The sequence below is a fragment of the Somniosus microcephalus genome, chromosome 24 (genome assembly GCF_052327205.1).
Source record: "Somniosus microcephalus isolate GS21.2 chromosome 24, FLI_Smic_1.0, whole genome shotgun sequence".
Classification (NCBI taxonomy): Eukaryota; Metazoa; Chordata; class Chondrichthyes; order Squaliformes; family Somniosidae; genus Somniosus; species Somniosus microcephalus.
Window position 1 is genome coordinate 29,542,448 of NC_141010.1, and position 27,384 is coordinate 29,569,831.

At 43.6% G+C, this 27,384-nt stretch overlaps 1 protein-coding gene across 1 annotated transcript in view; it reads left to right on the forward strand.

Moving 5' to 3' along the window:
* The window catches only part of LOC147101162 (MAGUK p55 subfamily member 3-like), an 83,905-nt gene that overhangs the window by 13,335 nt on the left and 43,186 nt on the right, over window positions 1-27,384 (forward strand). The window contains exons 2-6 of the mRNA XM_085966377.1: window positions 2,965-3,061; window positions 13,873-13,991; window positions 14,488-14,565; window positions 22,263-22,343; window positions 27,232-27,369. Of these exons, the coding sequence (XP_085822503.1) occupies window positions 3,037-3,061; window positions 13,873-13,991; window positions 14,488-14,565; window positions 22,263-22,343; window positions 27,232-27,369 (441 nt within the window). The 5' untranslated portion in view covers window positions 2,965-3,036. The remainder of the gene's footprint in view (window positions 1-2,964; window positions 3,062-13,872; window positions 13,992-14,487; window positions 14,566-22,262; window positions 22,344-27,231; window positions 27,370-27,384) is intronic.

Consider the following 27,384-nt stretch of genomic DNA (forward strand, 5'->3'; position numbering starts at 1 on the left):
GATCTTCCTACCCGGTATGTCATGGTACACAACCCACATTCTTCTACAGCTAGCAATATGGGATGGGCAATAAATGCTGGCCCTGCATTTTGTCAGATCGATGTTACTTATATTGCAAGAGACATTTTCATTTCGAATGCCATTGCTTTGAATCTTACCTACTCTGCTCGAGTTTTCTTGTCAGCTTATGACGTCAAAAAGGGGCAGCTAGTAACTGTTGATAAAACCACTTAAGATGTAGATTCAGGGCATTGAGCTTTTCAACAGTGCACTTTAATAAGAAATCCATTAGACATCACAGTTTTAAAAGTGTGCCATTATACTGTAGATTTCAGACTCAGTGAGCTGGATATTAACTCGGGGCTAGGGAGGGAGCAGGAGTGCTGGATTGAACTCGCCCTCAGGTCCTGCTGATTTTAACGGCAGTACCTGATTACCAATTTTTGTCCCCGTTTCCTGGCCGCAGGCAGCCAGATTGAAACGCTGGCTGACTGGCTGGTGGGCGGATAGGTTTTTGGCACCGGGGGAGGGGGGTTGAAGGGGAAGCAGATCGGAGTCCGCAGGCAACATCAGGGGCACCAGGGATGAAGGGGAAAAGGAAAATTGGAGTCTGGTGGCCAGAGTAGGGGGTGATCAAAGTCTGGGGGCCACATCGGGGAGGATGGAGCATGGTGTGATCGGGATCCGGAGGCAATATTGGGGAGGCCAGAGGGAGGAAGATCAGAGTCCACAGGCAACATCGGGGAGGTTGGAGGGAGGGACAAGATCGGCGTACGCAGGCAACATCGGCCAGGTCGGAACAAGGGGTGAGTCTGGAGGCCACAAGGTCTTTCAGAGGCCAGAGCAGAAAGATCAGGGGGGGGGGAGATCGGAAGGGTCGGGGGTAACCGATTGTGGGGGTGGGTGAAGCAGGTAATCTGCAACCAGCAGGTAAGTGGAAAGGCACTTACCTCCTGGATCCAGCAGTCCTCGCCTCCCTTTAGCCGTCGGGTTTTCCAGGCCTCGGGAAACCCGGCTGGCCATGGTTAAATATTTAAATTGCCACCCTACCTCCTACGAGCGGGTTGGTTGCCTGCCCCCCATCCCGCCTCTGTTAACACCAGAAGTGAGCGGGTTGGGGTCGGGATTCAGATTTTTAACATTTTAACATCCTGCCCGACCCAAACCTGCCTATTTTTGGGGGTTATATTTCCCCCCAGTATGTATGTTTGCTGCTCAGTGTGGTATTGAACCACCCAGACCAAGAAGATCCTGGCTTTGCTCACCAGTCTATGCTGGGTTCATTGCTCTCGGTTGGGGAGTGGTAGGGGTGCTACAACTGATGTCAGCACCCTTGTACCAGGGAGAGAAAAGAAAAGTCAACCAGAGTATCCATTTCTGGTTATTATCCTTTTACCCTGTACTGGATTGTGAATGTACAGGGGTACTAGGTGAAGACCAGAGCTGTGAGTTAGTTAAAAAGATTTCACACATGGAGAAAGGTCAATGGGCACGGAATTGGAGGGCAATTGGCAACTTTAGAATGGTAACTTAGAATGAGTTAGTGCCTTAAGGGAAAAGAGGAGACAAAATCTGACGAAAAAATATGGGGATTTATTTGAAAGATTTACTGTGTCAATACGGCTGGGCTTGGTCAATGCAACAACATTGCCAAAGAATGCTATTCATTCTTAAAGATTATCACAATAATTACTGTTATTTCAGCAATAGGAACATTACCTTTCAGAATGGCTCAACAACAACAACTTGTATTCATATAGCGCCTTTAATGTAGTAAAACATCCCAAGACGCTTCACAGGAACATAAGAACATAAGAAATAGGAGCAGGAGTAGGCCATATGGCCCCTCGAGCCTGCTCCGCCATTCAATAAGATTATGGCTGATCATCGACCTCAACTCCACTTTCCCACCCGATCTCCATATCCCTTGATTCCCCTAGAGTCCAAAAATCTATCTATTTCAGCCTTGAATATACTCAAAGACTCAGCATTCACAGCCCTCTGGGACAGAGAATTACAAAGATTCACAATCCTCCGAGTGAAGAAATTCCTCCTTATCTCGGTCTTAAATGGCTGAACCCCTATTCTGAGACTATGCCCCCTAGTTCTAGACACTCCAGCCAGGGGAAACAACCTCTCAGCATCTACCCTGTCAATCCCCTTCAAAATCTTGTATGTTTCAATGAGATCACCTCTCATTCTTCTAAACTCGAGAGTATAGGCCCATTCTGCACAATCTCTCATCATAGGACAGCCCTCTCATCCCAGGAATCAATCTACTGAACCTTCATTGCACTGCCTCCAAGGCAAGTATATCCTCCCTTAGATAAGGAGACCAAAACTGTGCGCAGGAGTGTTACAAAAGAATATTTGACACTGAGCCACATAAGGAGACATTAGGGCAGATGACCAAAAGCTTGGTCAAAGAGGTAGGTTTTAAGGAGCATCTTAAAGGAGGAAAGAGAGGTAGAGAGGCAGAAAAATTTAGGCAGGGAATTCCAGAGCTTAGGGTCTATGTAGCTGAAGGCACGGCCACCAATGGTGGAGCGATTAAAATCAGGGATGCTCAAGAGACCATAATTAGAGTAGCGCAGATATCTCGGGGTGGGGGACAGGAGGAGATTACAGAGATAGGGAGGAGCGAGGCCATGGAGGGATTTGAAAACAGATTTGTGTGCCTCATGGGCACGGAAATGACTTGACAGGTCAATCTGCAAATGACAGCCGTGACCATAATCCATGCACAGGCATTGTTCTGTAGGCACCCGTTGCATTCTGCTATCTTTCCGAGTTTCTTTCTTTCCCCTGGCTAGCCAGGTCTGTATTACTGTGGATTTGAAAATCCGAAATTCTATACAATGGGAAGTAGTCTGGCGCATTGCAATCCTGTGGATTTGTATGGCAAATGACTGCAGTTGTCTGGTTGTTAACACATTTTCTTGTGATCTGTATCCTCTTTTGCAGGAGTGCCAGTGAATGCAGCAATAATATCCTCAAAACGTGAAAGGTTTGTCCTTCAGATTCAGTGCCGACACCATGCCGGTCCAGTCAACAGCAGCAGGTACAATACGACTTGCATTCCTCTATACTTAAGATGCTTAAAATTGCTTTACCAGAATTCAATTTGAATGAGCTTCTTGCTTATTCCTTAAAACAATCGTCAAGTTTGTTTTTTTAAAGCCATTTTATTGCTTAAAAAAAAATCCTCAGTTTTTAACCAAAGTTGGAGATATGCCTTGATACATGGGAATGAAATGAATGTTGAAAATGCATCTTAAAAGTTAAGTGTCATCCTTCCAGGTGCTTATTAGTTTGGAGTTTGATGACCTGAATGCTCAGCATAGCCATCCACATATTGCCTACTGTGCACTTGCCGTGTTATGACTGCAAGTGACAACAGAAAGGTAAGCCCAAAGCTGAAACAGAACAAATGGTTTTGACAGCAACACAGGATTGTGGGGCAATACCTTTAAAGGCATGAAATTCCTACCCTTTACTGATCTCAGCTCAAGACTCTTTCCGAAATTTAGAACCAGCAATATGTATACTTACGTTTACGCAGCATTTGGAGATGCCGCCAAATAATTTAAGAAAGAAAAGTGATTGGAGTGAATTGAAGAGAAAAATCCATATATGGGACAATAAGCTGCTGGTTTGCTATTGGCTGAAATAATGGTTTGTAAAAAGAACCAGGAAAAAAAGAGATGTTTTAAGTCATCCCTATTTCAAAGAAAGTCTTGCTTGTTACTGAGGTGCTTCCATGACGAGATTAATAAACTCAAGAGCTGTTACCAATTAATTGAGAAATAAAATACTCAATTCATTGTCCTCTTAAATGGCCAAAATGGAGCCCAATATTTAGCACTGCACCAAAGTGTGCAATATACAATTTTCATGATGCTCTTAATATCAAGGCAGTATTTGACTGAGTGTGGCATCAAGGAACCCTAGTAAAATTGAAGTCAGTGGGAATCAGGGGGAAAACTCTCCACTAATTGGAGTCATACCTAGCACAAAGGAAGATGGTTGTGGTTGTTGGAGGCCAATCGTCTCAGCCCCAGGACATCGCTGCAGGAGTTCCTCAGGGCAGTGTCCTAGGTCCAACTATCTTCAGCTGCTTCAACAATGACCTTCCCTCCATTGTAAGCCAGAAGTGGGGATGTTCGCTGTTCAGTTCCATTCGCAACTCCTCAGATCATGTCCGTATGCAGCAAGACCTGGACAACATTCAGGTTTGTGACAAATAATATTCATGCCACAATTACCATCTCCAACAAGAGAGAGTCTAGCCATCTCCCCATGACATTCAACAGCATTACCATTGCCAAATCCCCACCATCAACATCCAGGGGGTCACCATTGACCAGAAACTTAACTGGACCAGCCACATAAATACTGTGGCTGCAAGAGCAGGTCAGAGGCTTGGTATTCTACAGTGAGTGGCTCACTTCCTGATTCTCCAAAGCCTTTCCACCATCTACAAGGCACAAGTGAGGAGTGTGATGGAATACTCTCCACTTGCCTGGATGAGTGCAGCTCCAACAACACTCAAGCAGCTCGACACTATCCAGGGCAAAGCAGCCCACTTGATTGGCACCCATCTACCACCTTAAACATTCACTCCCTCCACCACCGGCGTACCGTGGCTGCAGTGTGTACCATCTACAAGATGCACTGCAGCAATTCGCCAAGGCTTCTTCGACAGCACCTCCCAAGCCCACGACCTCTACCACCTAGAAGGACAAGGGCAGCAGGCGCATGGGAACACCACCACCTGCAAGTTCCTCTCCAAGTCACACAACAGCCTGACTTGGAAGTATATCGCCGATCCTTCATCGTCGCTGGGTCAAAATCCTGGAACTCCCTCCCTAAAAGCACTGTTGGAGTATCTTCGCCTCACAGACTGCAGCGGTTCAAAAAGGCAGCTCACCACCACCTTCTCAAGGGCAATTAGGGATGGGCAATAAATACTGGCCTTCATAATCATAATCAACTTTGTCATTGTTAGTGCACAAGTGCAGTACAACGAAATGTAGGCTTGCGGCTCCCGAGAGTGTACATTTAGATTAAGACATTTAAACATTCAACATTCATTTGGCTTGTAATACATTAACATAAACATAACCATAATAAAGTGCATTGCCAGATGTGCAGGCTTTAGAGTTTATTTGTGGAGTTCAGTAGGATGACAGCCCTGGGAAAGAAGCTGTTCCTAAATCTGGTCGTTTGGGTGCGAATGCATCTGTAGCGTCTCCCAGATGGCAGGACGGCGAACAGACTGTGGCTGGGGTGGGTAGGGTCTTTGATGATGGTCCGTGACCTCCGTAAACAGCGTTTCTGGTATATGTGCTCTATGGTCGGTAGCCGGGTGCCGGTAATGCGTTGGGCAGTTTTGACTACCCGCTGCAGGGCTTTCCGGTCATAGTAGCTACAGCTGCCATACCATACTGTGATACAGTTCGTCAGGACGCCAACATCCCGTGAATGAATAAAGAAAAGTCACTGCATTGTTCAATATACTGTAGTACAAATGCCTTGTCTCAACAAAATGAAATACACAAGATGTAAGTAACCAGAAATCTACAGAGTTTATTCAAAAAAATGTATGATTGTTGCATTTCTTTCACTTTAAAAGTGACAATCAATATGTTTAAGCATAAATCCACTGAAATGGAATAGCTGAAATTAAAAAGAATGGAAAAAAGTAATAGGAAGAAGTTATACTCCTGAGATGTAATAGGAGGGAGAGATAATTGTTTTTCTTTTCTATTGTAATATTCCTTCTGTATGATTTTAAGGCACGACTGATTGATGTTTGCGATGAGTGAGGCAGAAGGCTCCAATGGCTACATTCTATAGCTGATTTGATTAATTTAAAACATTTTATTCTCCCACCAACTTTCCCGCAGCAGTTCATATTCCTTTTCTGGCTGACGTATTGCGCAGTTTTCAAGGGGAAAAAAATCAAGGTCTGTTTGTTTTCAGCATCTTGTGCGCACGTAAGCAGGTACAGAGCAGGTGAAAGCTGTGGATTCTGTACAACAAAGCAGAGCAATATATAGTGGGTAAACACTGAGGCAGGCACAGATGTAGAGAGTACAAGGGCAGCCAGGTAATCAAAAATTACACACAAGCGCGAGAGCTGATAGAATAATAAACAAACACTCCCACCGTTCTTCTCCTGAAGGCAGTGATTGATGCTGGGACACCAGCAACCTTCTGGTTCCTCATCTCAGGAGCCAGAGTTCATCTTGATTCTGGGAGGGCGCGGGGTTCATTTTCAACTTATCTCTGGAGCGTAAATCTGGCGTTATGGGTCGCGCGCCCATTATAAAAACCGCCCAATTTTTCTTTCCATTAATTTCAGTTTGAATGACAGTGCCAGACCTGCAACACCTGTTTTACTCTCCAGCCATAAGTTGAAAATTACCCCCTATATGTTACGTGCCTGCAGGTTATTTGACCATTGGACAACATAGCCAAGGCTGATCTGGTCCTCACCCAGTATCAACACACACTTGCTGTCAGAGGTCGCTGGATAGATACAGGAGTAACAACTCCTCCCTCAGTCCAGGGACTTCAAGCTCAATTGTGGCACCTCCACACCAACACTTGGACCTCACTGGTACCATACCACACAGTGCATCCACACAGTGCATTATCCACTGAGCAATTAAGAGAGTCTAAAGAAAACATTTTTTGAAGAATTTGCATTTATATTGCATCTTCAGGATGTCTCAAAGTGTATCACAACCAAAAGATTACTTTTGAAATGCAGTCAATGTTGTTGAGGCCAATTTGTGCTCAACAAGGCCCCACAAACAGCAAATGGATGAAAGACTAGATAATCAAGTTTTGGTTAAAATACCAGGAGAACTCCCCATTGTAGGACATGCAATCTTTTTTGGTGACGTGAGCGGGTACAGTTTAAAGTATAATTCGAGAGATACCTCAGATAATGCAGCAATTCCTCAATTATCAATGCAGAATATGTACCGAGGTCTATAGTGGGGTGTGAAGCTAAAGTGCTGAGCTTCTGACTCAGAAGCTAAAGTGCTGCTACTGAGCCATGTTGACACTAATAGAGCACAATTATCATGGATATTGGCCCAGAAATTCGGGTCTCCACGGGTGAGTACGCACGGGGTACTCACCCATAGGCCCAATGGAAGTGCCGGTTTCCTGCATGCACTGCGCATGCGCGGGAAACCGGCACTTCCGTTCCTCTGAACGAAGGGGTTCAGAGGTTGAACGCGTGCGCAGGAGAGGCTGCCCGTGCGCATTGAACTTGGGTTTTTTTAACAGGTTTTCCCGGGAAAGCATAGCCTGCTTTTTACAAGGTAAGTGGTGAATTAATTAAAATTAAAACATTTTTTCCACAGGTTTATTATTTTTAAATACTTTAAAGCAAGGTAAGTTTATTTTTAGCCCCGTTAGAAAATAAAATTATTTTTTTCAAAAATTTAAATTATTGTTTCAAATAGTTATTTCATGTAATTTATAGTTTATTTAAAAAATGTGATTTAAAAAAAAATTTATTTGAAGATTTAGTGCTGTTTTAGGGCTGTTGTATTTATAAGCCTTGACAGCTCTTCCTGTCAGACTTATGAATGGAGCATTCCCTGCTCCGATTGGCTCCCCATGGCCCACGTGATCCCAGGGGACGCATCGAACGAACTGCGCCCCTGGGATACGCAAGCACTGCGCGCCGGCAGCTGGACCAGGCCCCGGATCGGAATTCCACGGGGGCCCAGAGCTCAACGGCCGGCGCGCTAAGTAAGTGCAGATCAGGCTTGCACCCGCGGGAAGCCCCCGACCCGAATTTCTGGGCCAATAAATAATGTAGTTCCTGTGGACATAAACAAAACCATAAATAGATAAGATTGAAAAATTATCAAAGTTAAAAGGTCATTATTACCATATATTAAAACATAAGTTCAAGGTAAAGAAAATCATCCGAATGCACAGAAAATAAAAGACAAACCTTCACTTTATATTATATAAAAACGACACCAGGATTTGGACCCACAGCAGATGTCAGGCGAGGGTAATTAAATCAGCCAATTAGAGAAGTGCAAGAGTAGAGGTCAAGTGATAATGACTGCATTAGCCCCAAGTGATTAACATTAAATGATTATAAGTATGACCTGATTTGGTGAAATGAGAAGTCTCAAATGATCTACTTTTAGAAATATGAGATGTTAACTCTTTGAGGACTGAATGTCTGTAATTTCAAAATTAGAAAACTATTCTGCAGAAAGGATTACTGTAAAGTATAATCAGTGTTTCACAATACTGTAGCTGAAAACTTTAATCTCGGAATCAATTTTAAAATCGCATTATTTATTTGATGCAGAAATGCAGCTTTGCTTCAACACTATTTAGAGATAATTATACTTTGAGAGTTTAAACTTATTTTAAGTTAGAGATATTTATACTTTGAGAGTTTAAACTTATTTTAAGTTATTAAAGATCAGCAATACAAAGTAAACCTATCGAAATATAAACTTGCAATTGTGGTGGGATTTCCAATTTCTCCTTCACTTTCTACAAGTTATATATGCCTGGACTGTGCGGAGGTAGCTGATCCCAGCTGGACAGCAGTAAGGAGCAATCCAACAGCAACTGAAATAATGAAGGCAGATCAATCCATTATAGCTTAATTTGTGTTTATTTCTAAATGAAATGACCATTTATACTAAAGATAGAATGTCACATTTTGCTACGAATTTGTATCTGACATTCTTCACAGTACCCAATGCCCAATGTGCAGTTATTCACATCAAAAGAAATTCTCCCAATTACTGACTGAAGCGTGCTTGAAGTTTCAATGCTGTATCACATAAGAAAACATAACATAACATAAGACATAGGAGCAGGAGTAGGTCATTTGGCCCCTTAAGCCTGCTCTGCCATTCAGTGAGATCATGGCTGATCTGATCTTGGCCTCAACTCCACTTTCTTGCCCGCTCCCCACAACCGCTGACTCCCTTATCGTTCAAAAATCTGTCTATCTCCACCTTAAATATATTCAATGAATGGATAAATAATTGGGTGTAAATTTCAGACCAGCTTTAACCAAAGGACTTGTCAATATTTGCCTGGCAATTAATTTAACACCATACAAATTTTCTCAAGGACAGCACTGAATATAAACCCTGAGAGCTCAACTCGGATGCTGATAGTACAGATGGGCTGAGAGGAATCAACCTGAAATACTTCTGTCTAGAAGTACCACAAAACAACTTTAGGAATGTAATTCTGCTGGGCGGTTTTTAAGTATTTACTTTTCCTTTGTGGCCTACAAAACCTCGTGTCAGCCTTGGCTCAGTGTGAGCACGCTTGCCTCTGAGTCCGAAGGTCATGACTTCAAGCCCAACTCCAGAGACTTGAGCACACAATCTAGGTTGACACAACAGGGCAGCACTGTCAGAGGTGTTAAACGCTGACCGCCCTCAGGTGGATGTAAAAGATGCATAGCATTATTTGAAGAGGAGCAAGGGATTTGTCTTACCAATATTTCTCCCTCAACCAACGTCACTATAAGACCATCGACCTGAAACGTTAACTCTGTTTCTCTTGCCACAGATGCTGCCTGACCTGCTGAGTATTTCCAGCATTTTCTGTTTTTATTTCAGATTTCCAGCATCTGCAATATTTTGCTTTTATATCACTCAAACAGTTTTATTGGTCAGTTTATTTATCTCATTGCTGTTTGTGGGACCTTACTGTGCGCAGATTGGTGGTCACATTTCAACAGTGGCTATACTTCAAAAGTGCTTCATTGGCTGTGAAGTGCCTGGGGTATTCTGAAGTTGTGAAAGGTGCTATATAAATGTAAGTTTGTTTGCTGTAACGTATTTTCAAATATTAACTGGAACAACTCAGCAATAATTTTAAATTCAGTTAATTAAATAAATCTGGAGTAAAAGGCTAGTATCAGTAATGGTAACCATGAAACTATCGGATTGTCGTAAAAAACAATCTGGTTCACTAATGTCCTTTAGGGAAGGAAATCTGCCATCCTTACCCAGTTTGGCCTACACATGACTCCAGACCCACAGGAATATGGTTGACTCTTAACTGCCCTCTGAAATGACCTAGCAAGTCACTCAGTTGTACCAAACCGCTAATAACAGCAGCGGTTCAAGAAAGCGGCTCACCACCACCTTCTCGAGGGCAATTAGGGATGGGCAATAAATGCTGGCCTTGCCAGCGACGTCCACGTCCCATGGACGAATAAATAAAAAGTAAATAAATAAATTCGCAAGAAGCAGTTTTATGTTTCAAAGATGTATGTTCAATAGGTATCGTGACGTGTGCTGATCAGTAGACACATGCCCTGTGATACTGTTCAGTAATTTTCTTCCCACAGACTCAGTTCGAGTTATTGTTAATAGCTTGAGGGGCATAAGTGAAGTATCTAATTAGCGTGATTAGTGCCACTGATTGCCTTGACCATAAAAGGGCACTGTCATCCCATTGGGGATGATATAGAGGTATGCAATTATGATAACAACTACAGTACAGCCACCTCACCTGTAACCAACAGCAATGTCACCATGCACATAGCTTAAGTAGCATACTCAGTAACACTGCTAGGTGTGAGGAATTCATCCAGTGTAATCTTCATATACACTTTAACATTTTGCAGCAAACCTTTTTATCACATCATTTTTGCTGAGGTTAAATTTCACTGCTGCAGGAACAATGATACTGAGCATTTGATATAATGAAGAAAGTAGCAAACTTGAGTTCAGTTATACGTGGTAAACAGCAAGCTCAACTTAAAATTGATGCATTCTTTGACTCAAAGCATGATTTAAAGCCTGTCTAATCCTTTGGACTACAGTCCTCAATTTTTGGGTTATGAACCCAATCTAAAATTGGCTACATACTTAATAAATAACAACAAACAAATGCAACACTACCAACAGCTTCCTGCAACTGAGTTGGAATTAATGTTTTCAATTAAGAATAAAGAACTTATATTTGTATAGCACCTTTCATTTCCTCAGGACATCTGAAAGCGCTTCACAGTCAATGGTGTGTAGTCACTGTTTTAACAACAGCCAATTGATATACAGCAAGGCCTGACCAACAACTTTGAGATAAATGGCCAGATAATCTGTTTTAGTGGTGTTGGTTGAAAGATAAATGTTGGGCATGACACTGCGAGATCTGCCCTTCTATTAAGATATCCAGTCAGTGCAGAGAAAATATAAATGTTTTTATCACTGTAGATACTGGTTTTCATGTATTTATGAAATATTATCTCCCAGCTCTTTATTGTGTAAGTAACAAATCTTATTAGTCAGATTTTCATGATAATAAATGGGTAAGAATTAAATGGAAAAGGCAATGGGGGAAAAATTCAGTTGGTTGCGCCTCCCATTAGCACCTTAGGAGGGCGCTAACGGAACGCAAACCAACTAGCGCCCGGGTGCGGCACTGCCCACGCCTCCCGCAAAATTCAGCGGGAGATTAGTGGTGGCGCTAACCGGTAGCGCACTGCAGCGCTGCGCCGCTGGCGATGACGTCATTGGCGTGTGCAGCGCCCCAGTCACGCCCCGGCCACGATCTTCGGGAGCGCCCCCTGACTTACGCCGAACGCTATGTCAGGGGGGTGTACCTGCAACCGGGGAGGCGCAATTTAAAGACGAGGTGCGGGGCGGCCATTTTTGTTGCTGGCCGCCTGCCAGCACCTGCCTGCGCTCCCGTCCCAGACCTCCTAAAATGCCCCCCGCGGAGTGCTGGCTGCGCTCCAAGAGCCCGGCACTTCTCCGGAGTGCCGAGCTCTTTTGCCTGCACTCCCGATCCCCGGGGGCCCAATAAGGCCCCTCCCCTTTAAGAAGGGGAGGAAGGCCTACAATACCACGGCGCAACCTGCCGCAGCGTGTGGTGCTGCAGCACATAATGCCGCAATATTGACTCACAGTGCCCCAAGAGGGATGCGGGGCACTTCCAGTAGCGCCCCGCTTCCCTCTTGGGGCGCAACCACTCAATTTCCGGCACGGGGACGCTAATTTTTCCGGGGCGCTACTTTTAGCGGCCCAATTGGGGCGCTATTCAATTTTTAGCCCAATGTGATTTCATTCAGTTATATGGTTTAGGAATTAAGAGACTGGAATGGTTTCACTGTACTTAAGTTCCCTATCAGTCAATTGTTCTTCTTAGAGCAGGAAAGGCTAAGAGGAGACTTGAGAGAGGTATTTAAAATCATGAAGGGTTTAGATAAAGTAAATAAAGTGAAACTATTTCCAATGGCTGAAGGGTTGATAACCAGAGGGCACAGATTTAAGTTGATTGGCAAAAGAACCAGAGGCGATATGAGGAAAAACTTTTATACGCAACGAGTGTTTAGGATTTGGAATGCGCTGTTTGATAGGGTGGTGGATACAGATTCAATAGTAGCCTTCAAAAGGGAATTGGATAAATACTTGAAGGAGAAAAAAATTGCAGGGATATGGGGAAAGAGCAGGGAGTGGGATTAACTGGATTACTCTTCGAAAGAACCAGCGCAGACTCAATGGGCCGAATGGCCTCCTTTTGTGAAGTACTATTCTATGATTCTATAATTGCACTCTATGTAAATCACACATTTCATGACGATTGAAATGATTGCAAAAGACTTGCAATAGACCACCATGTTGGAAACGAGAATTATGGAACCTAAATATGGCCCATTCATATTACTCCCAAAATTTTAATCCATTTTTGGAACTGGAAATGTTCCTGTCTGAAAAAGAAGCACTTTAATAAACATATTGTTTTGATTTGAAGAGAACGAGTATTCTATTGAATAATCATGAATTCATAAATGTTAGTAGGGGAGGTCAGAAACCTATACACTTACAGGTCTCTCTCAGTTACCCCTTGTTACCCATTTATATGCTACTGTTTAAAGGAAGCCCTGAAGCAAATGTTTTGTGTCTAGCTGATATGATACTATGAAATTCTTTTGGGGATTATGAATGGAGAAAGTGGATTATACACAGTATTTCCTATTCATAACAGAACTGGAGTTATATACAAAAAACCCAAATTTCCTTGGGGGTTCCGCTGGACTCCTGGCATAACTCCAATAGAAGCCACTGGAAAAGGCAGGACTCAGTTACTCCGGGTGCCCTCTGATTCTGGGAATTCCTGGTCAGACTAGAAAGGGATGGAACTTCCACATGCCCCTTACAAGGCCCATGACACCAAGGGGACAGAAACTCCCTACACATAGAGTTCTCATTTCCCCACCTAAGTCAAGACTCAGCATGATAGGTCATGAGAAATGAGGCATACAAGTGTGGGGGTCCAGACTAGAGAAGCGGTCTAGATCCAAACAGATCAAATATTGGTACCTTTTCAGCCTCTTTGCATGGTGGGAGGAGGGAGGGGGGTCAAAATGGAATCTGAGGTGGCCTGAGCAATGCCCCTCCCCAACTGACAGGCGGATACCTGATTTTCTGGCCGCATGAGGCAGGCAGACACCAGAATAATGTTCACAGTGGTGCGGGTGCCGGCCAGCCCTCTGCCAATCAGGTTACCACCTGCTGACCCCACAAACTCTGGCAGGAGGGCACTGGTGGGCACAAGTGTAACCACCAAGTAGCCGCTGCCATACAGCATCTAAATCAGTGAAACAAAGGTTGACTCAAGGTGTTGGTAAATGTACAGCTATATCCCTTTATAACATTTAGGATTATGGGCAAAGCCATATGGTCCCAAATGCTTTACTTGGTCTGCTAAATAACAGAACTTTCAGAATAATGCCCAACTGTCAAGAGGTCAAAGCTAAAACACTTAGCAGTCCCATAGGGTATCAATATGGTGTTTCCTGTGACAGTCCCATAGGGTATCATTGTGGTGTTTTCTGTGCAGGATTACATGAGGTACTGGCTCTTCTGACAGCACAGCTAAGACCAGATGCCAACCTCACAGCAGAAATTGGCTTCCTTACAGAAGTCTTCAGCGAAAATAGTTTCAACTCGCTCTTGAAGGTATAGTATTGCAAATGGTGTAGCACAGACCACAGAGCTATACTTTGACTATGTTGTACTGTAACATAAAACACCCTGCTAGCCCTGGCTTCAGGGAGAAGTAGTTTAAGATTTGATTTGTGGGAATAAATGGAAACCGCATTAAAGAGCTTGGTATTTGTTTCATGTAGACCTGACTGAAAGGGTAGTGCAGAATAATATTGACCGCAACACACCGTGAATTGATCTACAGTAACTATTAGATTGATGGCTTCCATTATCACGTAATTTAATTCTGTCCGTTTTTATTACACACTAGTCAACATATATACATTTTTTGCATATCTTTACTGAGATATTTACTTTGTCACTGAATGCATCAGAATGCCACTTCTATGCCTGGGCAGCAAGTTGAAAATCTACCCCTGTAGCCCAGTTTTTTCTCTGTAGTTCATTTAATCATAGATTCACCTGGATGGAGTAAAAGTTGGGTAAATAGTCTCCGTTTCCATTGCAGATTCATCAGAAGCTCCGGCAGTTTGTCAGGCAAGGCCCAGCCCCTGCCCTACATAGTGCAGCAGCTTTAGCGGAGGATGTAAGTAGCTACAATCAGAAGTCCGGCAACAGAAAGCCGTCACTCCTCAGGGTAACACTGTGCACATTGAAAAATGATTCTGCTGTAGGCAATTTTGAGATCCACCGGATGATTCGCTTATAGTGCTAGAGAATGATATTTTTCTGCGCTGCATTTACTATTGGTCAGTGGGATGAGACGCCATCAGTAGTAGACCAGGCAAATACATTGTCCTGTTGGTAATACTGAACTTATAAAGGCAAAATTAAGCGACCCAGGATCACCCTTGCTGCTCAATACCATGCCAACTGTTAGGAAAGCACAAAGTCTGATTTGTTTTTGCTTGTTATAGTATAGTGGCCATATTTTCATGCCTCATATTAAGTGCAGAAAATTAATCATATTAGTAGCAACTTAGAAAATCATACTATGATTAGGCAGAGTCAACATGGTTTTATGAAAGGGAAATCATGTTTGACAAATCTGTTAGAGTTTTTTGAAGATGTAACTAGTAGGATGGATAAGGGGGAACCAGTTGATGTAGTGTATTTGGATTTTCAAAAAGCATTCGATAAGGTGCCACACAAGAGGTTATTACACAAAATTAGGACTTGTGGGATTGGAGGTAATATATTAGCATGGATTGAGGATTGGCTAATGGACAGAAAACAGAGAGCAGGAATAAACGGGACTTTTTCAGGTTGGCAGGTTGTAACTAGCGGGGTACCGCAAGGATCAATACTTGGGCCTCAGCTATTTATAATCTATATTAATGACTTCGATAAAGGGACTGAGTGTAACGTATCCAAGTTTGCTAATGATACAAAGTTAGGTGGGAAAGTAAGCTGTGAGGAGGACGCAAAGAGGCTGCAGAGAGATATAGACAGGTTGACTGAGTGGGCAAGAACATGGCAAATGGAATACAATGTAGGGAAGTGTGAAGTTATCCACTTTGGTAGGAAAAACAAGAAAGGATATTTTTTGAATGGTGAGAGACAGAGAAATGTTTGCATTCAAAAGGACCTGGGTGTCCCTGTACATGAATCAGAGAAAGTTAACATGCAGGTACAGTAAGCAATTAGGAAAGCAAATGGAAAGTTAGCTTTTGTTACAAAGGGATTAGTGTATAAGAGTAAAGAATTATACAGGGCATTAGATAGGCCACACCTGGAGTACTGTGTACAGTTCTGGTCTCCTTACCTAAGGAAAGACATACTTGCCTTAGAGGGAGTGCAGTGAAGGTTCACTAGACTGGTTCCTGGGATGAGAGGATTGCCCTATGAGGAGAGAGAGATTGCATAGACTAGGCCTATATTCCTTAGAGTTTAGAAGAATGAGAGGTAATCTAATTGAAACATATAAAATAAATTCTTAAGGGGCTTGACAGGGTTACTGCTGAGAAAATGTTTCTCCTGGCTGGGGAATCTAGAACACAGGGTCACAGTCTCAGAATAAGGGGTCGGCCATTTAGGACTGAGGTGAGGAGAAATTTCTTCACTCAAAGAGTTGTGAATCTTTGGAATTCTCTACCCCAGAGAGCTGTGGATGCTCAGTCGTCTAGTATATCCAAGACAGAGGTCAATAAATTTTTGGGAACTAAGGGAATTAAGGGATATGGAGATAGTGCAGGAAGGTGGAGTTGAGGTAGAAGATCAGCCATGATCTTGTTGCATGGCGGAGCAGGCTTTAAGGGCTAAATGGCCTTCTCCAGCTTCTATTTCTTATGTTCTTATATAACTTATACAGCACTACAGCGAAATCCGCTGTAAAGTGAAATTTAATTTGCCTTAAATAACGTAACTATAGCAGGAGTTCATTAAGTCAGGAAGTGGCTGAGTGAACAATGGATAGTGTAGGGAAATGAAATTAAATTAGAGACAGATTCAGGGCAGAGATAGGTCATCACTTAGAGAACAAAAAGACAACCCAATTCTCAAGGCAATTGAAAAGGAAAAGAAATTAGCAATTTTTCTCTCTTGCCTCAGAAACTTGAACTAATAAGAAATGATGAAGGAGGAAGAAATATTGTAAAAAGAACGTGAAATGAGCAAGAGCAGAAACGCAACCAATCAGATAGAGATATAGCCAACTGAGGTTAAGTTACAAAGAGGGATAACCTCTTCCTGGAACTAAATCTATGGAGAGCGCTTTCAGCAAGCATAATTAAGTGATTCAGTAAATGGCAAGATGAAGTAATTTATGACTGGAAGCACCAGTGTCATTGATTTGAGTCTTTATTCCACTGCTTCTAGCGAGCTAAATAATGTAAGGTCACCAGATTTGTACTATAACTGGGCAGTAGATAATTATAACAGGAAAACTATTTTATTTAGTTGCATCATAAATAAAATAGAATGTTTGATTCTCTTCCTTAAAATATATATAAATCGTATTTCCTATAGCTCACTCATTATAAGTAGACTACACGATATAACTTTTTTGGTACCAGATATTAGGTTTTTAAGACATTCAAATTAGATCAAATCAAGAATGTGGCAATTAAACTGTATTAAAGAGACAAGACCATGACGTGTACATTAAGTTTACTATTTAAAACCACCATTGAATACAAGCTATAAAATCCTACAATTACACTGTGATGCCAACGGCTATAATATACCATGAAAACACTAAGGCTAATGTAATTACAAACCAATTAGTTTCTTATTTAGAAATATAGGCCATTGAAGTGGGCAGTAACTGAATTCAAGAGGTAATTAGATATGTTTCCGGGATAGAAGGGTATGGTGAGTAGGCTGATGGATGGGGCTGGGGTATCACCGTTGCCAACACTTGTCATTTACTGAAGTTTCTTCAATGCTTGTGATTCATTCAGAAATATGAACACTTAGAAAGCTTGTGAGTGAAATACAATTGTCAGCAACACTGAGACTGAGCAAACAGTGACAGGCTGGTTGGGCCTACTCGTCTTTTTCCTGTTCGTAACAAGCCTTATAGCCTTTCATACCAATGAATGATATATGGACAGCTAGAATTTGAAGAAGAACCAATCCTCACCAGGGAAGGAGCCGATGGTTTGTTTATAGAAATAATTTGGGAGACTGCCCTTACTCAGATGTGTTTTTCTCCACAGTGTGTCTTGACTTTATTCTAAACATTGTTTTCCTTTAGTTTGGAAAAAAGGATAAAACTTCTATTAGACAGCTATAGTCACGATAAAAGGAAAACTGCAGCTATAAATTGCGTAGCGCCCCGTTTGAGGCGATAACTTTGGTGGGAGCGGAATTGTATCATCGGGCGCTACACAATTGATTCCGACGGGAACTTCCAGTTTAGCGCTCCAGGAGGGAAGTGGAGTGCTATAACAAGCGCTACCACTTCCCTTAGAGCGCTAAAGGGATTGGGAGGGGTGGTAGCGGCAGAGGGCTGCACAATGTTCGGCATCGTGTTGATTGTTTTACAGGCTCCTTCCCTCCCTTAAAGGGAAGGGCCAATGCTGCGGTCATCGAGGCTGGGAATGGTCATCGATGGCACCTACGATACGCGCACAGCAGCCCCGAGCACTTTGATCAATCGCGGGCTGGAAAAATTTTAAAATACAGCGCACTGGAGACATTATTATATTTTGGCCTACCTGACCACCACTGCCTTTAATTAACGCTCCCCAAGCAGCCATTGTTGATGCAGGAGATCGAGGCGGTAGGTTTTAGAGCAGTAATTTCACCGCGCCCGGTCGGTAAGCCCTTAGCGTCCCGTTATCACCCCTGGAGGCGCTAACGGGAGGCGCTAACGGAAGGCCAATTTCTCCCCCCCTGGAATTTTGTTGTTGGGGAGTAACATGCTTTTCTTATCTACTGAATTCTCTTTTTAAATATTGTTTTCTATGGGATTTCTGTATGTTTCTATGGTGACAGCGGCTCAATTTTCCCCTTTGTTGCCTTCATATTGATGAAAATTCAAGCGGAGATCATATTGAATCTAAAGTCAGAACCATGGTAAGCCTGCCAAAAATACCAGGCTCTATGCTTCATAAGAAAGCTCAACAGGCCAGGTGTCCTTTTCACAATTTATTGGACCCACTTTGCAGATTACAGCAGAGGTCATGTCAAACGTGAAGACAAAATCATATTTTAAGCCTGTCAAAATTCCAAATTGGATTCTTCATGAGGTGACGCGACAGCCCGCAACTCTTGTCTTGGATGTCAGCTATCTTCAGCTTCAGTTAGTAGCACTCAATATAAACTTTTTGAAGTATATGATAAACATATGGGGAAAAAATTAGGTACCTCAGCGCCTCCCGTTAGTGCCAGCAGATAGCGCTAATGGGGCACTATAGCATTATCACTGGGGTGAGCCGAATCCAATGGTGCATGTAAAATCCCACTCTCCTGCAGTGCCACTGCTAACAGTTATTGCTGGGAGCCTCAATGCCAGGTGGATCGTGATGTCAGTGAGTGTGCAACGCTCACTTGCCGCCCGATCTGCAAAATTGATTATCGCCACCTACCTTAGCGCCTGGAGTAAACAGCAACAGGGAGAGCTGGCGTGAAGCAGCAGGAAGCCGGCTCCAGGGATGTTATTTAAAGGGATCATCAGTAATGAGATGCAGCTGTAGGTTAGTGGAGTTTCAGTGCTTTCTTGTCAGTTTCACATTGTACAACAGTCTCATTCCGTAATTTCAATGTATTTTGTATGAGGAGTGTCGTGGCAACTAAAAAGAAGCTACATTTATTCGTAAAAAGATCAAACTGCTACAGTTGGTTACATTAATGGGCGCTGTACTGGCAGTGGACCTCGCCCTCCAGGATCTACTGCGGAGAGAGCGGTGGCAGCAAGAAAGACTGGAACATGTTGCCAGGGGGAGGAGGAAGGCCATCAAGGCTCTCAACAGAAGGCTTTACCCTCTGAGGGTATACCGAGAGCACTTCTCCTACCTCCAATTAAGCAAGGAGCAGTGTATTAGAAGGCTTCACTTCACCAAGGAGATGGTCACAGACTCTGCCACCTCCTGCAACCAGACCTCCAGCCGCAGATCAGAGTGACCACAGTTCTCTCAGTGGCAGTCAAGGTCACTGTCACCCTCAATTTCTTCGCCAGCGGATCCTTCCAGTCTGCAACAGGAGACGTGGCTAATATCTCGCAATTCGCCATCCATCGCTGCATCCGGGAGGTCACAGAGGCTCTCTACAGTAGAAGGGACTACATTTCCTTCCCCATCACCAGAGAGAAGCAGGATGAGCGTGCATGTGGCTTTGCCAGGATAGCCGTATTCCCCATAGTGCAGGGCGCCATTGACTGCACCCACATGGCTTTGCGGGCACCACATAACAATCCTGAGATCTTCCATAACCGCAAAGGCTACCATTCACTTAATGTGCAGTTGGTGTGCGACCACAGACAGCGAATCCTCAATGTGAATGCCCACTATCCTGGCAGCAGCCACAATGCCTTCATCCTGTGCCAGCACCCTTCCTCGAGGGTGGCTGCTCGAAGGCAAGAGCTATCCGCTCTCCACCTGGCTCATGACTCCCCTCCACAACCCCAACACCCCTGCCCAGTACTCATATAATGAGAGCCATGCTGCCACCAGGAACATCATTGAGCAGACCATCAGCCTGCTGAAGCAATGGTTCCGCTGCCTTGACTGCTCAGGAGGAGTCCTCCAGTATTTGGCTGAGCGGGTGCCCCATTTTGTGGTGGTCTGCTGCATGCTCCACAACTTGGGCATCATGAGGGCCCAGCCCTTGTCACCAAGGATTGCGAAGCACCTCAGGAGGAGGAAGAGGGAGAGGAGAAGGAGGAGGGGGATGAGGAGGAAGAGAAAGATGAGGAGGATGAAAAAGAGGACGAGGAGGAATAGGACCAGGAGCGAGGGAGGAGGCAGCCACTCAATCGGCCTTCTGGAATGGCGGTCTCTGACCATCTGATCAAACTGCGGTACCAATGAATTAAAGCCTAGATCCCTGTTGCTCACCACATCCCCATCATCCCTGTTGCAGGCCATATCACAGCACAAAGCTGAAATGAGATACACCACAAAAGAATCCAAACTGAATTAATAAATTTATCAAGAATCAGTGAACACATTATTACAACAAAAATCTCACCACTTGGTAATATATAGGGTCACTGCCTGGCACTATATAGGGTCACCGCCTGGCACTATACAGGGTCACCACCTGGCACTATATAGGGTCACCACCTGGCACTATATAAGGTCACCGCCTGGCACTATATAGGGTCACCGCCTGGCACTATATAGGGTCACCGCCTGGCACTATATAGGGTCATCGCCTGGCCCTAGATATGGTCACCCCCTGGCCCTAGATATGGTCACCACCTGGCACTATATAGGGTCACCGCCTGGCACTATATAGGGTCACCACCTGGCACTATATAGGGTCACTGCCTGGCAATATATAGGGTCACTGCCTGGCAATATATAGGGTCACCGCCTGGCAATATATAGGGTCACCACCTGCCACTATATAGGGTCACTGCCTGGCAATATATAGGGTCACCGCCTGGCAATATATAGGGTCACTGCCTGGCAATATATAGGGTCACTGCCTGGCAATATATAGGGTCACCACCTGCCACTATATAGGGTCACTGCCTGGCAATATATAGAGTCACTGCCTGGCAATATATAGAGTCACTGCCTGGCCTTAGATATGGTCACCACCTGGCACTATATAGGGTCACCGCCTGGCACTATATAGGGTCACCACCTGGCACTATATAGGGTCACTGCCTGCCACTATATAGGGTCACCACCTGGCCCTAGATATGGTCACCACCTGGCACTATATAGGGTCACCACCTGGCAATATATAGGGTCTCCACCTGGCACTATATAGGGTCACCACCTGGCACTATATAGGGTCACCACCTGGCACTTTATAGGGTCACCACCTGGCACTATATAGGGTCACCACCTGGCACTATATAAGGTCACTGAATGGCAATATATAGGGTCACCACCTGGCCCTAGATATGGTCACCACCTGGCACTATATAGGGTCACCACCTGGCAATATATAGGGTCTCCACCTGGCACTATATAGGGTCACCACCTGGCACTATATAGGGTCACTACCTGGCACTTTATAGGGTCACCACCTGGCACTATATAGGGTCACCACCTGGCACTATATAGGGTCACCACCTGGCACTATATAAGGTCACTGAATGGCAATATATAGGGTCACCACCTGGCACTATATAAGGTCACCACCTGGCACTTTATAGGGTCACCACCTGGCACTATATAGGGTCACCACCTGGCACTTTATAGGCTCACCACCTGCCACTATATAGGTTCAATGCCTGCCACTATATAGGGTCACTGCCTGGCAATATATAGGGTCACCACCTGGCACTATATAGGGTCACCACCTGGCACTATATAGGATCACTGCCAATGTTCAACCCTTTTTTTGCGTGCGCAGCCCCTTTAAGGGACTGCGCGCTCCATCAAACATATCATGTATGCACGGTTTTTCGCATTGGAAATCCGGCGAGCCAGCTGCACGGGAGGTCCCAAGAGCTGCACGGCCGCGATGCTTAAAGGGAACATTGGTTACCCCCTGGCCCTACATAGGGTCACTAAGAGCTCGACGTAAAGTCAGCGCCTGGCCCTACATAGGGTCACTGTATTTCTAATTCATTGTATGGCAAGCATTTGAGACATTTTTGAGAGTTCTATTCAGATGAAACATAAATCTTTGTTATAATTCTTTTTAAACTTCTTGTAGATATCAGAGGAACTGCAGAGTGGACCAAACAACAATGACATAAGCGAACTGATGCATTTATTGGCTAAACCACACATTCAGGTAAGAATTCTCTGTAATGTAATAGCCGCACATTATATTAGTGAAAAGCAGCATTTTTGTATGAAAATAATTATCCTTTTTAGCTTTGGACTATTTGATTAATCTTTGTACGAGACATCGTGTGTTTCAACGTCTTTAATCCTAGTAGAATCTGCCCACATAATCAAAGTCAACATAGAGGATGTCTGCTATAAAAATGCTTAGAAAGTGGGAGAGAGCAAAATTGCTTCAAAGATGTGGAACAAGATGTCTGCCTTAGCTCAGTGGTAAAACTCTCTGGCCTTCTGAGTCAGAAGGTCATGGATTCAAGTCCCACTCCAGCACATAATCCAAGCTGACACTTTAGTGCAGTACTGAGGGAGTGCTACACTGTCAGAGGTGTTGTTTTTCAGTTGAGACATTAAATCAAGGCCCTGTCTACCCTCTCAGGTAGATGTAAAAACCCCATGGCACTATTCATAAAAATCAGGGGTGGTGCCCTGACCACTATTTATCTTTCAACCAACATTATTAAAACAGATTGTATGGTTATTTCTCTCATTGATGTTTTTGGGGTGCTACTGCCAATGCTCACCTACCACTGAATTTTGCGGGAGGTGTTAGCAGTGCTGCGCCCGGGCACTAGGGTATTTGTGCCCGTTAGTGCCCCCGAGAGGCGCAAATCAACCTAATTTTTCCCCCCAAGAGTGTTCGCTCTTTCCCCCCCCCTCCCACTTCCCCTCACGGATTATAGTTCTAAAAGGTATCAGCAGCCATCAGAGATGTCACTCAAATGGCCATCCTTTATTTGTTCACCTTACCAGCTGGCTATTTGAATGTAGCATCAGAGCTGAGCTCAGTCATGTCCTCACCCAACATCTATATACACACAATATCTTTGTATCATGTGTCATAAGAACATAAGAAATAGGAGCAGGATTAGACCAGATGGCCCCGCAGGCCTGCTCCACCATTCAATAAGATCATGGCTGATCTTCTGCCTCAATTCTACTTTCCCACCCTATCCCCATATCCCTTGATTCCCTCAGTGACTAAAAATCTATCGATCTCAGTCCTGAATATACTCCACGACTGAGCATCCACAGCCCTCTGGGGTAGAGAATTCCAAAGATTCACAGCCCTGAGTGAAGAAATTTCTCCCCATCTCAGTCCTAAATGGCCGACCCCTTATCCTGAGACTATGACCCCTTGTCCTAGACTCCTCAGCCAGGGGAAACAATCTCTCAGCTTCTACCCTGTCAAACCCTCTAAGAATTTTATGCGTTTCAATGAGATCACCTCTCATTCTTTTAAAGTTCAGAGAATATAGGCCCATTCTACTCAATCTTGCTTCAGAGGGTCACTGGATCAATGATCAAGAAAGGGATTCCTAGGTCTTACGAAAGCCAATTTTAGTAGCAATATTAGTACCAAACTGAGATAAGTTTGTAAATCATAGACTGGCTATCCAACCTGGGATCACTGTGGCCTGTATAGCTTAGTATTATGCTAGGTGATGTACTTATCATTACTCCATCAGCCAAGCATGTTTATCTTCCTCCTCTCATTTCAGATCCTGCAAACTACACAAAATCCTCCAACTAAGAGAGAAAAGGCAGCACACTATTTGCAGCCAGGCTAGTGCTACCCTGAAACCAGCCATTAGAAGTTACACATGTAACTTAGGTTTATGTGCCCTCTAAGTTACATCTGGGGAAATAATTGATTGCACTTAGCATCTCTCCCCCTCAATACCCATGATGCCTACAGCAGGCAAATGTTAGGAGTGACATTTGGAATCAAAAAGAATGAGACAGATTGCAAATGTATTCAAACTTTTTTTATTTTCAAAGCAATATATGTCAAAATAGGTTTCATTTTGACACAAAGTGAGTGACAGTTGTCAGATCAGCAATGGCCAGTCTGATGCCAGAATGCAGGAATCACAATGAAAAGCTCATGCCCGGGTACCCTGTAGCCAAATACATTAGCACAGCAATGCATTACAGGCTGACCATTGAGAAAGCCCATTCTAAAAATACTTAAAGCCTGAAAAAGTAACATACAGACTTCTATATTTTATAAACTGCGAAGTTTCACTCCCTTAATTCACAGAAATGTAAACAATCTCTTGCATTCAAATATGTTGTGTAGTATTTTACAAAACTTCAAGCGCCAGAACAACTTCATCCAATTGTATTTCGTTTACCACCACAATACAGTGATATTTCTTGCCGCTCAGTGCCAGCAATCCTGAAGGGATTTTATTAGTAACTGGCCTGGAAATCAACATAACAAATACACTAACAAGCAACAACAATCAGGGTTCATCTGGGGCCTAGCAATGTCTGATACAAGCATGCAACTGTATATCATTCACTGATGAGACATAGACCAAGAAAAATAGTTTGTATGGTTGGTGACATGAATCAGTCATTCATGAAAGAAAGACTTATGAAATAATACTGAGCAGCCTGCGGGTGGCGCTGTCCAGGGAGAGTATAAATACTCGGGCACGGGCCCAGCTTGCGCAGGACATTCTTAACAGGAACTAGTGAAGGACACAACTAGACCTCCATGTTGTAAAACAGTTGATTAAAGCTTTGTTTAACGCTTAGACCAAGTGCCTAGTAGTTTTCTTGTCAGTTGGTCCTGTCAAATACATTCTTAATCTGAGCATTATTATGATTCCAATATTTTCTCCAAGTATCTGATAAGTATAACTTATTACAGACCATATGTGATTTCCCAAGATTTTCATTACTTTTCAAGACCAAGGCTGGAACAAACACTGATTTAAAATGACTTGACACTCAAATGTTTAATAGCAATGGAACAGACCAAAATGGAGATTAAAAGCTACATATTATGATATAAATCAATATGCCTACTTTAGATGGAAACTGTGGACCTCATTACAGAGGTTAGATGATGTTGTAAACCATAGGGTAGGTTTTGAGTGTGCAGGTACCAGGCAATTCACCACCCAACAATCTCGCCAATTAAGCTACAGAGTCCTGCGCCTTTTGAGAAGTAAATATGAAACCATGCGTGCGCTTCATTCGATCAAGGGACATCATGCAATGCAGTCACGGCATCGAAGATCGTCATTTCTGCAGTGTGCTCCAACTGTTGCCAGAGAGGTCTAAGCATGGAGAAGGTGATGGGGGAGGAGGACCCACAGTCAAGAGCACAGGACGACATTAGTGGCAACTCTGAGAATGTTGCTGCGGAAACATCTTTAAAACCACAAAGAGTAGTATAGCAGCTGTTATAGAAGAATCTTTCACCTGAATGCCTGAGCTGCCCTTTTATTAACAGTTCTGTTCACACATGCATTGGCCTAAAACAATATTCCCAACATTGTCCAATGCACTACATCAACTACTGTGAAAGGCCACCCATGGGTTTGCTGCCATCTTATTCTGCAATGGTAGAAAGAAAATTCCTGAACAAAGTAGTAATAAAGTAAAAAAGCAACAGAAAATTTCTGGAAACACTCAGCAGGCCAGGCAGCATCCGTGGAAAGAGAAACAGAGTTAACGTTTCAGGTCTGGGACCCTTCATCAGAACTGGAAAAAGCTGGAGATGTATCAGATTTTAAGCAGGTGCTGAGCCAGGGAGGGGTGGGCAGGGTGGGAGGGGAGGAAGGAATTGAAGGAATATTCTGTGCTTATGTAAGAGGCAGGAAAGATAAAATGTTGCAAATGGGGATGGCAAAATCATACAGCCTGAAAAATGGGGGCAGGGGTTATAGTCTGAAATTGTTGAACGCAACGTTGAGTCCAGAAGGCTGCAAAGTGCCTAATCAAAAGATGAGGTGCTGTTCTTCGAGCTTACGTTGAGCTTCATTGGAACAATGTAAGAGGCCGAGGACAGAGGGAGCAGAGTGGGAGTGAAGCGGTGAATTAAAGTGACAGGCAACCGGAAGCTCAGGGTCACCCTTACGGACTGAACGGAGGTGTTCCACAAAGCAGTCGCCCAATCTGCGTTTGGTCTCCCCAATGTAGAGGAGACCGCATAGTGAGCAGCGAATACAGTATATTATACTGATGTATTGCTCTACAAATACAAATCTACAAGCACCACCTCTTCCCAGGCACTCTGGACGACTCTCCTATGGGGAAAGGTGCCCTGGAGCACCATACAGGGCAACCGTCCCGTGCACTGCTTCTTCCAGCAGCACCTCCACTGTTGAATCATGAAACCTTGATGTTCCGTCACACTGCTCCTCCATTGCTGAATGAGTGTTGGCAACCTTTTTTTTTCCTTCCCTTTAAACACTTTCCTCTTTAAATAGCTGCAGCAGTGCCAGACACCTTGCCCCTTAAACAGTCAGCTAGTAATCAGTAGCGGATTACATGGTGGGATCTTGTTCTGAATGCTTAATGGTGGAAAATTTAGCAGGTCAGCCACTTGTGACACAAACACCACAGTGTTCCCATTGCCTCCACACTCGTTTCAGCAATTCTAACCCCAAGAATTAATATCAAGCAATGAAAAACCATCAAACAAATCCAGAGATGAGATTACAGGCTCAGAGTTGTTCCAGTCTATTATTTTCATATAATAGATACCATTGTGAGAGTATTCTAATTCATCTTTGGATCTTTTACAGCAATTATCACGGTGAATGCCAGCAAGCTCTTTGAGGCTGATGCACAATAACATCCACATCAAAGGTTTAATGGTTGTGATGCAATCAATGTACTTTAATCAACAGTCAGTGATTCTGAAATAAAAGTGACTCAAAATATATATATATATATATTGTAAGATTTTAGAAATGCTCGTTCAGGTTGTAGCCTCCTGCAGCACACAACACAGAGGGGAGAATACAACATGATCATAAAGATATAAAAATACTGTATCATCTAATGTGAAAGTAAATTGTGTTTAACAATCGCAGGCTGTGCTCTCCGCCCATGACACAGTTGCACGCAAGGCCTTTGATCCTGTGCTACCACCAATGCCAGATGACCTAGAAGTTGAGGAGGAGGAGGAATCTATGAAGATCGTCCGCCTTGTGAAAAATAAAGAGCCATTGGTATTCTGAATTTAT